Below are 17,323 nucleotides of genomic sequence, written 5' to 3'. Positions count from 1 at the left end.
ACCTATTGGGATGAGCACTGGGTGTTGTATGGAAACCAATCTGACAATGAATTTCATATTAAAAAAAAAGAAAGAAAGTTCAGGTTCATTCCATCCTAAGCTCTCTGCAACTCTTGCCTATGCCTTGGCATGGGACCACTAATGGAAATCAGCATCATCCAGAAGGACACAGCAGCACTGCCATCATTGGCAAACAGAGTAACCAGAGAAGGCATAGACATTTGTTCCAGATGGGGGTCAATCTTCCCCATCATTCTTTCTCTTGGAGGCCATTGTTAGGAGAAATCAGTCTAAGACTTGGAACAGTGACACCATCTGCTGATAAGGATCACTCTGGTCGCTTCATTGGAAGGAGACAGTAGAGGAGCAAAGGTCAACATTGGGAGATAATTTTCAACAATCCAAGTGACTTGACAATGTCAATAGTAATCCCAGGCCAATGTGGATGGGGTGGTGAGAAATGCTTGGGTATATTTTGAAGGAAGAACCACAAGATTTCTTGATAGATCAGATTTGTGATATGAGGGAAAAGCAAGGAATCAAAGATGACTGTAAGGCTTTTAGCCTGAGCAACTGAAGGGAGGACACTCTCATCAGTGGAGATGGGGAAGACTGAGATGAAGCATATTCGTGGGTGGGGAAAGGAATCAGAATTTTCTAATGTGTTAAGCTTGAGATGTCTATTGGGCATCCAAGAAGAGGTGTGGAGTGGGCAGTTAGATATGAGTCTGGATTTCAGGAGAGAGAACTGAAGATATAAATGTGGAAGTCATTGGGATCCAGATGGCATTTAAACCTGGGTGAAATCATGAGTGAGAATAAATAGAGAAGAGAGGCGGGACATGTCCTCGTTTTTGAAAGAGCAGCTCAAATCCCCATGACTTAGGATTGCAAATCATTTCTAAAGATATCTTTTAAATCCCACCCTGGAAGAGGCTCTTGTGTGTCTGTCTCATCAACTAGCTAAAGAGGTGCAGGTGAGTGGGAGCAAGCATGGAAGCACAGGGTGCAATCACCACAAAATGGCAACTATTTGCTTGAGTTGGTCACAGATCAGAGGACTCAGAAAAAAGCAATTGTGCAAAGTAATTCTATTGAGCCAGTTAAGAAAATCAATGCCAGGGAATAGGTAAAAGACAACCAGAAGGAGAATCTTACCAAAAGGACTAGAAATTTTGGAAGCCAGATACCATGGTGGTGAAACCACCATACTTAGAGAAAGTAACGTGCTCTCGTGAAGAGAGAGAGAACTGAGCAGACCTGGGCTCCTGTCTCTACCACTTCCTTGGCTGTGCGACTTCAGGCAGTTTTCATAACATCTCTGAAATTACGATTTCCTCGTCAGTAAAAGGAGGATAGTCAGACTGATATTGAGAGGGTTGGGTGAGGATTAAGCAAGGTAGTCTGTTGCCTAGACAATGACTGGTGTAAACTAGCTATATTATTTTGTGTGGTCCTAAATTGTCCAAAGGACGAGTGGGAGAAAGATCACTATGAAGCCAAATAAAAACTATATTCGCAGTGAATACAGTGCTGGGCACACAATACGGCTTACTTTAAGCGAAGGACAGCTCCTGTATATGAAGCCATGCAGTGGGGTAGTAATGGCCTAGTGACGTTCTACTTTCCTTGGAAGCTTAGATTTCATATGTCTGAGCAAATCTTAGAAAACACTCTCACAAACCCAGGCCAACAATGGAAAAGACCAGCCTGAATTAATTTCAGGCTGAATTTAGAAGGTCTTCTAAAGAAAATCCATTTTATTAAAGTGAAATTCCCCTTCAATAGATTGAGGGTCAAGACCGGAATCATGACATTGAAAAATGGATTTTCTGAATGGATTTTCTGGAGGAGATATCAGTAATTTACGCGAAGTATTTTAATTTTTTAATGTAGTATCGTGTAAGAATGCCAATATCCCTCCATTTTTCTTGTGTTAATTAATTAGCAGCCCCAATTACATAAAAGGTAACATTCTTATCATTTTAGTATCCACCTGACTTCATCAAGCTGGTGTTATTTTTTTTAAAGCAATTTTATGATATTTTCAAGGGTGAAACCAGTAAACTAATGGAGTGCAAAGAGCCTTCTTAAATTGAGAACAGGGAGTAGTTATTAGAACATTACGTATAAATGAAGGCTTTCTTCCGATGTCCTAGGACAGAGTATCATTTGGATAGCTTCATTCTCTCTCACATAGTCCATTCATTTCATAGATTGTAAATACAGTACTGAACTTCAGCCCATTATGAATCCAAAAGATCACAGATTCCAAACTTTAACAGTTCTGGCTGTTGTCCTAATATATTTCCTCCAAGGAAATAAAGACACACAACCAAAGGCATTTAGAGGAGAGATTTTAAACATGGTGATTTGACGCATGGTACGAGCCCCTTAAAACACTGTTTTCAGTCTTTCCTGCTTACAACTTTGCTTTGGTCCCCTACCCTGACCCCGGCTAAAAGATGAATGCATAGGAAAGGAGAGACCAACTTGTGACTGCCTCATACCTCTCAGCTCCTTGGGAAGTGTTCCAGGCACCCGCTCCTCAGAGGGACACAGTGGTAAATGTGATGAAATATCACCAGGGAGTTTAAGCATATTGCTCCTGGTGCCTCTCTCTATGCTTAATTGAACTTGTACTTTCATTTCAAAAGAATGGCTTTGGAGATGTTGTCACAGAATGAGAAATGCAGCACACTGCTTGCCATGTTGCAATCTAAGCAGTAACTCAGGGAAGTGAGGCACAGAAAAGGAGGGGCTTACCTCCATGAATCCAATTCTTAGAGGCCCTGTTTTTCACTGATTGTTTGTATAAAACAAAAAATCATATGACTTTATTCTTTAGTAATTGCCTTTTTTCATTTCACTTGGATTTGCCGCAGATTATGAGAGGAAATGTCATTCCATGTGAGAAAATTGCCAAATAGTTCCTTATTGATCAGAAGCAAGCCCAGGATCGATCTCTGGAACCACCATGCCTTTTTCTCATTGGCGTCATTCTCTTTGAATGAGAACTTCATAAGCAGGGACTGGGTGATGTTAAATCTCTCAGTGATCCACATAAGTAAACACGACACATTTAATAGAGGCTGCTGTTGGAGCTCAGATGAAGGGAACGATTCCCCCACTAAGCAGTCCTGGGTGTGTCATCATCATACATTTTACTTATAAAAATAAGTAAGAAAAAGTCAGCTTGAGAATTGTATCCATGACCAAGAACTCAGTAGAAGATGAATCACAGATTCAGCAAGGGCATGTCATAAAATTAAAAAGCACAGCTGTTGACTTCTCCAGTCATTTGAAAGAATAAAATCGGGCTATGAACCGCATGTAACTATTCTATACCTATTGAGTATCCAAGGGGTCTTCCGGTACTATAAAGATATAGCCGACACATGAGCTACTGAGGGTAAATTTGTTTGGGTGAACTTGTTTATGTTTATCCCACCAAATACACCAAGCAAGTCTCCTTGGGGAAAAAAGAAGCTGTAAAAATGTAGCCTGGGGTTCTCAAACTCTATTCCCTGAAAGATGGAACCCTGACTTAAAGGCAGCCTGAGGCAGAGTGATAATTCATGAGGACAAACATTACATGTTAAATGCATGCCAATTTCAGCAATGTAAATACAGGGATAGACGTGTTTGGTGTAGAAACACGGTAATGCCAGCTGAAGACTGGCACCGGTCTCTCGCCCTGATATCTTGGGGTGTGATATATATGGGAGTAGTAGTGAGCAGTATGTATTTAAGCTAATGGTACGAACTGGAGCCTCCGAGATTTTTCTCCATCATCTGACAAATGATATTTCCTCTTCTTCCTTTAGTTTCTGCCCAGCATCATTACCAGGTGGAGCTGCTGGGCAGAAACCGTTTTTGCTGATTCATCCCATCAGTGTTTGTTGAGCACCCACTATGTGGTGGACCTCATGCTGAGGCCTGGGGATTCAGAGGTAAAAGACAGAAGCCCTTCTCCAAAGGCTCACAGGGTAGTGGGGACGTTTAAATAGTAAGTTATTCTTGGCAAGCAGAGTCAGCAAATATGGTGGAAAATGAACCACTAACCCAGCTGGGGAGAGTCAGGAGACCTCAGGGAGGTCAAGCGTGGTTATCCTGGGGAAGTAGTCATCCTGGGTGAGGAAGCAGGATTGCCATCAATGCTACCCAGCACAGCATGTGCCAAGTACAAATCTTCCTCGACTTACCATGGGACTGTGTTCAGTAAACCCATCATAAGTTGAAAATATCCCAAGTCAAAAATGCCACTAGGGGCACCTGGGTGTCTCAGTCTGTTGAGTGTCCGACTTCAGCTCAGATCATGATCACTCAGTCCATGAGTTCAAGCCCCACATCAGGCTCTGTGCTGACAGCTCGCAGCCTGGAGTCTGCTTCAGATTCTGTGTCTCCCTCTCTCTCTCTCTGCCCCTCCCCCACTCATTCTCTCTCTCTCTCTGTCTGTCTCTCTCTCTCTCTCTCAAAAATAAATAAACATTGGGGCGCCTGGGTGGCTCAGTCAGTTAAGTGGCTGACTTCAGCTCAGGTCATGATCTCACAGTTTGTGAGCTCCAGCCCCGAATCGTGCTCTGTGCTGATGGCTCAGAGCCTGGAGCCTGCTTCAGATTCTGTGTCTCCCTCTCTGTCTCTGCCCCTCCCCCATTCATGCTCTGTCTCTCTCTCTCTCTCTCTGTCTGTCAAAAATAAATAAACATTGGGGCGCCTGGGTGGCTCAGTCGGTTAAGCGGCCGACTTCGGCTCAGGTCATGATCTCGCGGTCCGTGAGTTCAAGCCCCGCGTCGGGCTCTGTGCTGACAGCTCAGAGCCTGGAGCCTGTTTCAGATTCTGTGTCTCCCTCTCTCTCTGACCTCCCCCGTTCATGCTCTGTCTCTCTGTCTCAAAAATAAATAAACGTTAAAAAAAAATTAAAAATAAATAAACATTAAAAAATTTTTTTAAATGCCGCTAATACACCCCACCTACCCACCATCATCGCTTAGCCTCGCTGACCTTAAACATGTCCAGAATACTCACATTAGCCCACAGTTGGGCAAAATCATCTGACACAAAGCCTATTTTATAATGAAGTGTTGATTATCCCATGTAATTTATTGAATACTGCACTGAAAGTGGAGAACGGAATATAAACGGTTGTATCTGGGTACAGAATGGTTGGCGGTTACCATTCTGGATACAGAATGGTTGTTTACATAACCTCGTGATGGAGAGGCTGACTAGGAGCTTCAGCTCGCTGCCCGGCATCATGGGAGAGGATCATACTGTATATTGCTGGCCTGGGAAAAGATCCAAATGGACAATTCGAAGTATGGTTTCTACTGGATGAGTATTACTTTCACGCCATTACAAAGCTGAAGAATCGTAAATTGACCCATCCAAAGTTAGAGACCATCTGTACTCGAAAAGCGTGATCTTATTCTTCAAACAACTCTGAGGCAAGTACTCGGTCTCAGTTAGTCTGGGCTGCTATCATAAACTACCACAGACAGGTGGCTTACAAACAGATTTACTTCTGACAGCTCCAGAGGCTGGAATTCCAAGATCAAGATGCCAGGCAGCATGGTTGGATTCTGGCGAGGACCCTGTCTTGGGTTGCAGAAATTTTGTTGCATCTTCACATGGAAGAAGGGGTGAGAGCGTTCTCTGGAGTCCCTTTAATAAGGGCGCTAATCCCATTCATGAGGGCCCCATCCTCATGATCTAATTATCTCCCCAAAGCCCTGCCTCCTAATACTGTCACATTAGGGGCTAGGACTTCAAGATACGAATTTGGGGGGGGGGGTCACACACATTCAGTCCATTGGTTACCCCAACCATCTGCATACTATAGATGTGAAAACTGAGGCTGGAGTGGTTACCTGCACATCCAAGGCCACACAGAAGGTGAGCAGTGATGTCAGCACTCCCCAAGACAGGTCTGAGTCCAGTCCTCACAGTCTTCACACTCAGTCTTCCCAACTTCTGTGGTGTGAGGAAATAAAAAGGGCAAAAGGTGGAGCACCTGGAGGGCTCAGACAGTAGAGGGTGTGACTCTGATCTCGGGGTTTTGAGTTCAAGCCCCACGTTGGGTTTGGGCTTACTTGAAAATAAAATCTTTATTTCAAAAAGGTCAAAAGGTGAAGGATGAATATTAGCAAGATTCGTGGAAAGAAAGCAGCAAAGGGGGAGCAGGGCAGAGTGGAAGCACCCACAAGCTGACTGAGTTCTCTCACAGAGTGTTGCATCTCTCAGGGATGTGGGCGAAGAGGAACCTCCTGGCAGGACCCCAGCAGGTGGAGTTGGGATACGGGCATGCCAGTGTTTTGGAAGCACACTGTTACCCTACTGTGTGGGTTAAATTCACTAACAGGGCGTCTTGCTCCTAGCCTGCCCCCCCCCACCACCACCCACACACACCGACACTTTCCTCCAACATGGATGCAACACAGAGCCTGGTGACAGTTTCAGAGAAACATAAATGTTCTTTTTCTTATTTCCAGCCATGCCTGCAATGCTACTCATGCTGCTGCCTCCTTCCTTCCCTCCTCTCCACCGCCCCAAATAAAATAAAATACAATAATAGCAGCACGCTAGAGTACCCAATATGCTCTGCGTGCAAGCTTGGTTAAACAAATCGCATTGACCTTTAATAAAGATGTGCCGAATGCTTCCTTCTCTCATTCAGTATGTTAATCTTCAGGCCAAACCGCCATCAGAGCAAGCATCATTAAGTGCAGATCTGATCTTGCCACTCCCCTGCTGTAAACCCTTCAGTGCCTCCACATTGCCTACAGGATGAAGCCCAAACTCCCAATAGTGCAGAGAAGGACCTCCCGGGTGTGGCCTGTGCCAGCGGCCAACTTCATCTTGCACAACACCCCTCCCTCCCTCTGCACCTGACCAGCACTCCAGCCCTCTTCCAAGGGGAGTCTCTCTCTCTCCATCCTCAGTTCTTTCCCTACAGTGCCGTTGACACTCACCCCACTGGCAGCTACATTGATTACCTCCTGTCATTCAAAATGCAGTTCGGGTCAGGTCCTCCATTAATACTCTCCCGAGTCCCACCCCTAGGCAGAACTGACAACCTCTCAGTGGACACAGTACAGATATATGTCACTGTCTCTGTGGCTCCTTGCTACATTCACTTAATTACATCCTGCTCACCTACACTTAGCTTAGTGCTTGACATACGTTAGGGGCTTAAGAAACAGTGAGAGCCAAATAATGGATATTCAACAGAAGCTTACTGTGTTGAGGCCTGATCTGACTCTCAAGGACCATCACATTGGCATGTGCTCTGGACACTATGGCTTTATTAGAGAAGCATCTGACCATACAGGGCAGGGTACAGACCCAGTCCAGCCATACTCCAATCATTGCACCTCTCCGGGCTTGTCCTGATTCCTTCATATTTGGATAGGAAGGTAGATACATTTAAATGGAAATTGAAAGAAAAGTCCTTTCTCCTAGGGTCGGTCTCCAAATCCAGCTTGGCCTCTCTGTCTGTCTTATGGTCATTTTGTGGACAAAGCTCTAGAGATGTTCAATTCCCCCCATCAGGGCAGTCAGAGCATTTGGGGAAGGAGGAGGGAAATGGTGGTTTTATTTACATCATTCCAAACCACTGAATCAGTTGATTTGTTCTTAATTCAGTTGACGAGGGAAGGAGCACTGAAGTTCAAGTTCCCTTGACAGAGATGACTCTTTCTTATCAGAGAAACTTGAGTGAGAAATTTCTGGAGATGCAGAAGGTAGGGGGCCTCTGCCCAGGAAAATGGATTAGCATCCTTGATGCTCTCAGGATCAGAAGGTAGGAACAGGCCTGACCAAGGTGCGCTCACCACCATCTGATAGAAGAGCCCACATGTGTTTATTTTGCCATTTGTTGTCTGTCTCCTCAATAAAATGAGGGTGGGCACTGTCTCCTCAATAAAATGAGGGTGGACACTGCATCTATCTTGTTGACTGCTCTATCCCCAGACCCTAACCCTATGCCTGGCACAAAGAGGTGCTTAGTGAACATTTGTTGAGTGAATGAATGACTTTGGTCTGGAAGTCAGGAGAGCTGGCTTCCAGTTCCCACTCTGAAGTCACCAGCAAGCTCTGTGACCTTAGGCATGTTACTGTGCCTCTCTGATCTTAAGCTTCTTGTCAATGAGGAGTTATTATCCGCCTGACCAGTTTTACAGGTCACTGTGAGTTTCCAGCTGAATATGAAAGTCCTTTTTTTAGCATTATATGTGCACAGTACTAAACCTGAGAGATGATGTCGACTATTGAAGAGTTAGTCCTTTTCCACTGGGCATTAGAAACGTGGATGAGAGGATCTAGGAGGACTGGAGGAACCAGGCTCATCCCTCCACCTGCTAGGCACTGGGTTCCTGTCGTGCATTCTCTGGGCCTCCTGGACTGGCCACAGTGGTGGACACTTATGATAAACTGGGAATGCAAGACCCCTGGACACTTAGATCTGGAATCACCAAGATAGAGAGGGCAGTGGAAGCCATGAATGTAAATGGTCTTCTCACTGTAGAGTGAGGGGGGGAAAAAGCCTTGGACATGTCCCCCAATAAATGTCAACACAGAGAAGCAGGTGGAAAATCAGGAGCCAGCAACAGAACCTGAGAAGGAATGACCAAAAAAAATAGGAATACCAAGCATGGCATTTTGGAAGCCAGGAGAAGAAAGTAAGAGTGCACGGAAAGAAGGGGAGGGATCATAGAGGATAGGAGTGAGAGAGGCTCATTGGAATTTGTGGATATTTGAAAACTTCAGTACATTCAGTGTTTACAAAGTACAACCAGTGTGTTGAATTTAAAAATCAGAATGAAACAAACCAAAACGGCAACTGTTTTTAGTTGATCGAGGTGCTTATTATCCTCTTGTTTTCTCTCTTTTTTCCATATAGTCTGATATATACTTATGTCACTTTTGTAATTGAAAAAGCATACTTAATACTAAAACACATATGAGTGTGACTACCTCAAATACGTGTAAAAAGAGAAAAGGCTATGTACATGGGCCCGATAGAGAGGAGATCCACAAAAATGAAATCCATTGTTGAACTTAACTGTTGAATCTCATGGTAGGATCTGGCCTGATTTGCTTTTCTTTCTAAAAGTGTTTTCTTAATGTCCTTTTAATTGAGCAATGTAAACAAATAAGAATGGTGACCAGGCAATGTTTCAATAGGTCCTGAAGCCTTTAATTGTATATTTCATTATGACTATAATGCTATGGGTCTAGGTCTCAGGGGCCATCACCACGGACTTGGTTCTTTCCTGTGTCCTTGTAGTGACCACATTTCTGTTCGCCAGTATTCATTGCCCCCATCCTGCTGGAGAAATGTGCTTCTTTGAATCCCCGTTGTCAACCTTGACCATATTACTTCTTGGGCTGCCAAAGTGTGAGCAGAAGTGACATGTGTCCCTTCTAGGATGGAAGTTTTAAGAGACAACATATGCTTCATCATGCTTGCTTTCTATCATTGCTACTCACAAGGGTCTTAAATGGCAGCTGCTCTATGGGCCCGAGTCCCTGAGTGTGAACAGCAGTGACATGGAGGCAGCTCCCAGCCAACCTAGGGTGAACATGTACACAAGCAAGAAATAAACCTTTGTTGTTTAAAATAACTGAGATTCTCTGGGTGGCTCAGTCAGTTGAGTGTCCAACTTTGGCTCGGGTCATGATCTCACCATTCGTAGGTTTGAGCCCTGCGTCGGGCTCTGTGCTGACAGCTCAGAGCCTGGAGCCTGCTTCAGATTCTGTGTCTCCCTCTCTCTCTGCCCCTCCCCTGCTCATGCTCTGTCTCTCTCTGTCTTGAAAATAAATAAAACATTACAAAATTTAAAAATAACTGAGATTGGGGGGTGGGGGCAGGAAGCTGTTCATTACTATAGCCTGTCCTAGCAGATATGGTCTTCTGGAGTCTGAAAAGAAAAAGAAAAAAAAAACAATTATCAGCAATATCACACTTTCTCAAGAAACCTAACTCTTAAATCTTTCTTATTTTCTTCTCTAGATGATGCATATTTACTACAGGGACTTAATATAGAGGAACTATATCCAGAGACCTCTAGTTTCATTACTTATGATGGGTCGATGACTATCCCACCCTGCTATGAGACAGCAAGTTGGATAATAATGAACAAACCTGTGTACATAACCAGGATGCAGGTGAGCTTTTCCGGGGTCTTTTAGCTCATGGGGAAGACGGTATAAAGACCGACTGGGTTTGTGGAGCGCCTGTTGTATCAGTTTGCTAGGACTGCTTCAATGAAGCATCATAGACTTGGTGGCTTACACAACAGAAATGTACTGCCTCACAGCTCTGGAAGCTGTAAATCCAAGATCAAGGTGTCAGCAGGGTTGATCCATTCCAAGGGATGTAAGGAAGAAACTGTTCCACACCTGTCCTTCAGGTGGGCTGCTGGCAATCTCTGGTGCTCCTTGGCTTGTAGAAGCATTGCCCGCTCTGCCTTCATCTTTACATAGCATTCTTCCTCTGTGTCTCTGTCCAAATCCCCTTTTCTATAAGGCCACCAGTCCCACCAGTCATAATGAATCAGGGCCCACGTTATGACCTTAGCTAATTACATCTGTAATGACCCCATTTCCAAATAAAGTCACATTCTGAGGTGCTGGGGTTAGGACTTCAATTTATGAATTCTGGGGATACACAATTGAAATCACCACACCTGTGTTTGAAGAACCAGCCTCTGAAAAGGCTTAGCGTGAACTAATTATAGATAGAACCATCCCACCTGTCTGAATGAGAAAAGAGAGCAGGGTTCCCAAAGTGTGACAGCTGTGATGTTCAGACAGCAAGTGAGCAAAATGGATATGTCGAAATATGTTTGAAAAAGCTGGATTTAAAAAAAAAAAGTTAAATAGATTTTCTTATTGGGAAACTTCTCAGGGCCTTTAAATTGATAATACATGTGTCCGTCTCCAAGGGAAGGCACGGGATGTTTAGCATTTCACGAACCTATTTGAATGTGGGATTTTTTAGAGCACCTCACCGGACTAGCATTCCTCCGAACTGCATGAGAACCAGTGGCCACCTGGTGCCAGCTTTGCTAATGGCTCAACTGTGTGCTCCTAAAGCTGTCACCCCCACTTATGTGAAGGGAATACTCCTCCTCTTTATAACGAGGGGGGGTAAATTACATCTGTTCGAGTTTGGACTTCTCTGATGGTGAGCGTCTATAAAAACTCAAAAGGAAGATAGATGAGCAAAGGAAGTAGAATCCAATCTCCTTATCCAGTCTCCTTGACAGAATATGTTCTCACAAGCCAACAGTCTGAACCATTTGAAGGCTCTGATCCTATCTGTAGTGATTGGGATTCTTTAGGTGACAAGGCACCCCCTCCAGATGACTTAAACTTAGGGAAAAGGATGTATTCAAGAGATATGGGGGCATCTCGTGGAAGTTGAGATCAGAAATTGCTGTCAGGAATTCATGAGAAGTCCATCCTCCCTGTTCTTCTCTGCTCCTTGTTGCACATATGCTTTATTCTTCTTTTCTGTTGGAGACTCTTCCTTTGCTTCACAGTCCTGGGGTGGAACATGGTAGAAAATGCTCCATTCCAGCCACCTGGTCCTGATAATCACAGAAAATGAACCAGATTGATCCAGCGTAATGTAGCTCCGACCCTGGGACGAATCACTACCGTTTGGCTAATACCCATGTGGGGGAATGATTCCCTGAATTAGTGAAAGTTATCAAACCATGAGGTGTCAGAGGAAAAAAAAGGACACTGGAGAACAACTAGATAGATTTCCTCCTTTGACAGAGAGTGTATTTGAGGATAAGAGAGAGCAAAAGGACTTGTTCAGAGCCATGTATGACCTAGTCAGATAGAAGCAAGGCTCACTCCATGCACGGAGGCATCAGTGGGCCTGCAGCACAACTGAATCCATGAAACAAGGGTCTCTGCAGGGCTCACATGCCCTCTCCCAGGCAGCCAGTACCACCAGGCGTGGCCACAGTCTACGCGGTCCTCCTTTTTCCCTAGTGCATTTAGGAGAATGGGTCGGACTCAGCTGTGTCTCTCTCCACAGATGCATTCCTTACGCCTGCTCAGCCAGAATCAGCCATCTCAGATCTTTCTGAGCATGAGTGACAACTTCAGGCCTGTGCAGCCGCTCAATAACCGCTGCATCCGCACCAACATCAACTTCAGTTTACAGGGGAAGGACTGTCCAAACAACCGAGCCCAGAAGCTTCAGTATAGAGGTGGGTGCAGTGGCTCCGAGGGCAGTCGACCCCAGCCAGAGCTCAGCCATCTTGTTTAGGCTGGCTCTTAAAGGCCTGGTGTTAGCTCCCAATATAAGAACCATGATTACAAATGACGATGAGACCACCACCTTCCATTTGTATCATGTTTTCCTGTTGGTAAAACCTATATATCATTAGAGATAGAAATTAGAGAGAGAGAGAGAGAGAGAGAGAGAAAGAGGTAGAGATAGAGAGAGATATTAGAGATAGCAATAGAGTTAGGGATAGGGATAGAGATAGATAGGGAAAGAAAAAGAAAGAAAGAGAAAGGAAAGATAGAGATAGAGAGGTGAGGCAGGGGCGCCGGGGGTGGGGGGAATGCTCAAACCTTCAAATCCCTTCTGGTTCAAGCAAGACAGCATTAAAAAAAAAAAAAAAAAAAAAAAAAAAAAGGAAAGAAGGAAGGAAGGAAGAAAGTTTTATCGGAGCCCAAGTTAGGACAGCTGCCAGGTATATACAATCTTCACAAAGAAGAGAGTGCTCCCATGAAGGAACATTTGGTGTAGGGTTATATACATTTTTTATATAAATAGTTACAAGTCATTACACTAAGGACATTTCCCAAAATTGCAGACCTTATCTCAAGCTTGTAGAATCGACAACGCCATATCACTTTAAACTTATGGGAACCAGGGAGGTTTTTCTCCTTTTTCTATTTCTTTCAGTTTTTACTTAAATTCCAGTTAGTTAACCTATAGTGTAATATTAGTTTCCGGTATATGGTATAGTGATTCAACACTTCCATACATCACCCTGTGCTCATCACAACAAGTGCACTCCTTAATCCCCGTCACCTATTTCACCCATCCCCCCACTTACCCCCTCCCCCCGTGGTAATCATCAGTTTGCTCTCTGTAGTTAAGAGTCTGTTTCCTGGTTTGCACCCTCCTCTCTTTTTCCCTTTGCTTGTTTGTTTTGTTTCTTAAATTCCACATATGAGTGACATCATATGGTGTTTGTCTTTCTCTGACTGATTTTGCTTAGTCATAAGACAACGTTTTTATTGCCATTTTACCAAGGGCCCAGCAAGGCTGATTTTCCAGTGTTATTTGTTAGAACAGGACAGCTAGAAGCCTTCAAGTTTTTAGCTATGTGCACGGTGGTCTCCACCCACCTTTCTCCCAAAAGGCAAGCAAATGTTCTGGATGCCAGGCCAATGGGATCCAACGAGGAACTATGTGTGAGCACATCGTTTTCCAGTGCTGTGTTTCTAGAAGTGACTATTATCCCAACTAAAGAGGACATTTAAGATGACTCCTGCCTCCTATAACCCTGTTGTCCATATCCAGCTCCCTCTCTTCCCTTATGCATGCTCAGTAACTGTCAGCCGTTGTGGTAAACCCTCAACATGGAAAGGAAGATGGAGACAGAAGAAAGTCATGCAGATGCCTTCAGCAGGGAATCCACACACCTGAGCTCCAGGCCTGGTTCTGTCACTACCAAGCCATGTAAACCCAACAGTCATTTCCCCCAGGGCCTGGCTTTTTTCATGACAGTCCCTATACCATCTACTTCATGACTTGTGAGGAGCAAATGAGAGCCTGGGTGGGGAAGCCCTTTGTAGCAATAACGTGCTGTCCAAATATGGGAGCTACGGATGTTATCAGGCAGCTTTTAGAAGCAGCTACCACTGCTGCCCCGAGGTCCCCCACTTGAGCTCTCCTGCTTCCCCCACATTTCCCTCTTTTTTCTCTGTCAGATATATGCAGAGTGTCCAAACTACAATTTTCTGTTCCCTTCTAGCCAGAACTACCAGAAAAATACTCAACTCATTCATTGAACGTTCCCTTTATTCAACACCTAGTTGTTGTGCACCTACTAGGTGCCAGGCACATACTTAGCTAGGTGATGGGAATACAGTGGTGAGGAAGACAGATATGACCCATGCAGAGCTTACAGTCTGGAGCAGGGATCACAAACTTTTTCTGTAAAGGGCCAGCTGTTAAATACTTTGGGCTTTTGAGTCATATGGTCTCTGCTACACTCTTATGTTGTAGTGTGAAAGCAGCCATAGACATTATGTAAATTAATGGGTGTGGCCATGTTCCAATAAAACTTTATTTACAAAAACAGATCACAGGCTGTATTTGGCCCATGGGCTGTCATTTGCCCACCCCTGGTCTAGAACACTGCCATCCACTAGAGCTTTCTGTGACTATGGAAATGTTCTATATCTACATTGTTCAGTATGGTCTCGACTAGCCACACGTGGCTGTCAAACATTTGAAGCGTGGCTAGTATGGTGATGCACACTAAATTTTTAGTTTTATTTCATTTTAATTAATTTTAATTAATGTTAGCTATGTGTGAGTGGTAACAAACATATTGGACAGCTCAGGCCTAGAGGTTTATGAGGAAGTGGATGAGGTAGTTGGGATACATACATACAATTCCCAGAACTGTCCCTTCCCCTTTGGAGTAACCCCCCCCCCAACTTCATTCACATTAATTCAACTATGCCTTGTTTTGTACTGTGTGTGTCTGTGTTTTTTTCTTCCTTTCCAGTAAATGAATGGCTCCTCAAGTAAGGAACGAGGCCAAGAAGAATCTCAAGAAGAAATGCTACAACTGTGAATTGATGTAACCTAGATACCCCTTCTTTCTTCTCTCTCCTTCCCTCCCTCAAGCTTCATCCACTCTTTGGATTGGCCCTTTCTTCATGAAAAGTGTCTGCAACACCATGCCAGAGGAACACATCTCTTACACACACCCACCAACACACACACACAAGCACTCACACACACACATGGACACACGCAAACGTATTCACACACAGACACACTTACATGGCCTCCAAGATGGGAAGTCAAGTTTCAGAAAAAAAAACAGGCTCATTCATAAGAGGTCTTAGAAGAAAATAACCAGTTAACCTGATTACAATTTTGATACTGTTTTCCTGAACTAATAAATCTACCCAATGAGACTTTTCAGCCTTTGTACATACAAAATTCTTCCAAAAGAGAGAGAGGAGGAAACACAGCTCCGACAGCATCAAGTGGACTTTGTTCTTGGCATCAAGTGATCTCGGGTGGTGTCCTAGGATCCTCTGAGGGTGCTGGTGACAGGTGAACCAGGACAAAGTTGGCCAAGGACACTTATTTCTAGATTATGATTCTTCTGTTTACTCAAAAATTTAAAAAGAAAAGGACAGACATTGAAGAGATACACATTGTATATATATCACTGCAGACTATAAAGAAATGGAATTATTTCCCCTCTTTGTCACATATCTGTAGTAGGATTTGCCAAGATCAGAATCGATCCATTCACTGTTTCTTGTTTTCCAAAGGTCATACATTGTGTTTGGTTATTGTTAACAGCTCAATAAATGTGTTTAACGAGTTCATTTCATTTTTCTGGCTTTAGTCTGTTCTCCTTCCTTACAGGCGAAGCCTCGGCTCCATGCAACTGCATTCTTTGATTTCACTTATTCCTTCATCTACCTGTTCCGTTCGTTTGCAGCCAGTTTTTACTGAGTTTGTGGCAATCAGGAATGCATTTGCTAAGCAAGTATAACTTTAATTCCACTCCATGGCTCGATCATTCATACAAGGTGAGCTTCAGCCTGAGATAGCAGGCGACAGATTTCTTGCGTTTCAAAACTGCCATCCCCCCTGTGATGTTCCCTTGAAGGAATGCACTTTGCCTTGTAAATTCCTGGGAAGGGGGTGTCTTTTCTCTCCAGGTGCAGCCGGATCTCACAAAATACAAACGAATGCCTTTCTTTCCTTGTTTATAATGGTCACTCACTGTGTTTGGTTACTGTCAAGAAATCAATAAATGTGTTTAACAAGTTACCCGGTACCCATGTCTGCCTTTATTGAGCAGGAGGATGCTCCCTGCTGAAGCCTCTGCATCCTGCTGTGTCCGTGAGCAATTGCGCTGTGGCTGGCAGGGCAGCAGAGCCTCAGAGCAGCCTGGCTGGCCATTCCCAGAGCCGGGTAATTAATACCCTGTTGAGAAAACATATAAGCTTAGCTGCTGGAAGGGAAGATCTGGATGTTCGTTCAGTGGCAAAATTAAAAATAACTCGCGTCTCTCCTTTCTGTCATGGTCTTCTGAAGGAGGGAAGGCACAGGCATGAAGGGGCTGTGTGAATGGGAAACTTCGCAAGCACATGGGAAGCTTCAGCCAAGTGACGCATTAGCCATATTAAGGACAAAAATAAATAAAAATAAGAACAGCCAGATGGTTCATACTTGAAATAATACGCTTAATTGAATTTTTTTCACTTTTTACACCAATGTTAGTTAGATGGTGGCCTTAGGCGTGATGACATGTGAGCCTGTTTCCAAGCAATTGTATTTTTCCAGAACAGCAAATCTGCAAAGGTTTAGGGTAGGCAGGTGGCAGCTTGCTGCTTTCTGAGTCGGAACCTTCCCTAGCCAGCAAGGTCAGGCAACGGTTCATATAGTGGTTGGGGAATATTGGTAAATCAACCAAACTTGGCTTCAGACCTTCACTCTGTCACTTGTCTGCCTGCTGTGTGATCCTAGGCAACTTGCTTTACTTCTCTGATCTGTATGTTGGGGATGCTAGTAACCGCCTCTGTGAGGTGGGAGGCTTAAATGCAACACAGCTCCTTTAAACAGCTAGCCCAATACCAGTGACGGTTCTATACATGGTGCCTAGAGGCCGTGTGTGTGTGGCCCCCCTGTCAGGGTTTCTCTGGACCATACCATACCTCCCTCTACAAGGAGGGGTCAGCACCAGTCACAAAAAAGCCATCAATTAATATCAAACAAGAGTAATAGGTACCCAGCAGACCGCATATAGGTAAATGCCTGACGTGTGTCAGGGCACAGAAGGAGCACCAGTGAGGAAGAAGATGGGCCAGGGCTTCTAGACTCTGTTCCATTACTAGCATCCTCTGTGATACAAATCAACTCCCTTCCTGGGACACTGTCCTTATCTAGAAAGAACGTGGGCATGGCAATCTCCCATGGCCTCTCCACTGTCATTCCCTAACTCTGCTCTCATTCAGCTCTCAGTCCAGGGAAAGCAGAAGAAAACCCAGGCCTGACACCCTGGGGTCCCTGGGCACAGGCAGA

At 44.3% G+C, this 17,323-nt stretch overlaps 1 protein-coding gene across 2 annotated transcripts in view; it reads left to right on the top strand.

The window, feature by feature from the left end:
* CA10 (carbonic anhydrase 10) overlaps positions 1 to 15,998 on the top strand; it is a 488,094-nt gene extending 472,096 nt beyond the window's left edge. Inside the window, exons 7-9 of one of the 2 annotated variants that reach the window (XM_049636447.1) lie at positions 10,013 to 10,167; positions 12,056 to 12,230; positions 14,778 to 15,998. In XM_049636447.1, the coding sequence (XP_049492404.1) occupies positions 10,013 to 10,167; positions 12,056 to 12,230; positions 14,778 to 14,800 (353 nt within the window). In that variant the 3' untranslated portion in view covers positions 14,801 to 15,998. Of the gene's footprint in view, positions 1 to 10,012; positions 10,168 to 12,055; positions 12,658 to 14,777 lie in introns of those variants that run through there. The other variant, XM_049636446.1, reaches the window with a different exon arrangement.
* Positions 15,999 to 17,323: the final 1,325 nt, after the last annotated feature.

This window comes from Panthera uncia, chromosome E1, assembly GCF_023721935.1.
Source record: "Panthera uncia isolate 11264 chromosome E1, Puncia_PCG_1.0, whole genome shotgun sequence".
Lineage (NCBI taxonomy): Eukaryota > Metazoa > Chordata > Mammalia > Carnivora > Felidae > Panthera > Panthera uncia.
This window is presented reverse-complemented; position numbering and strand designations above follow the sequence as displayed.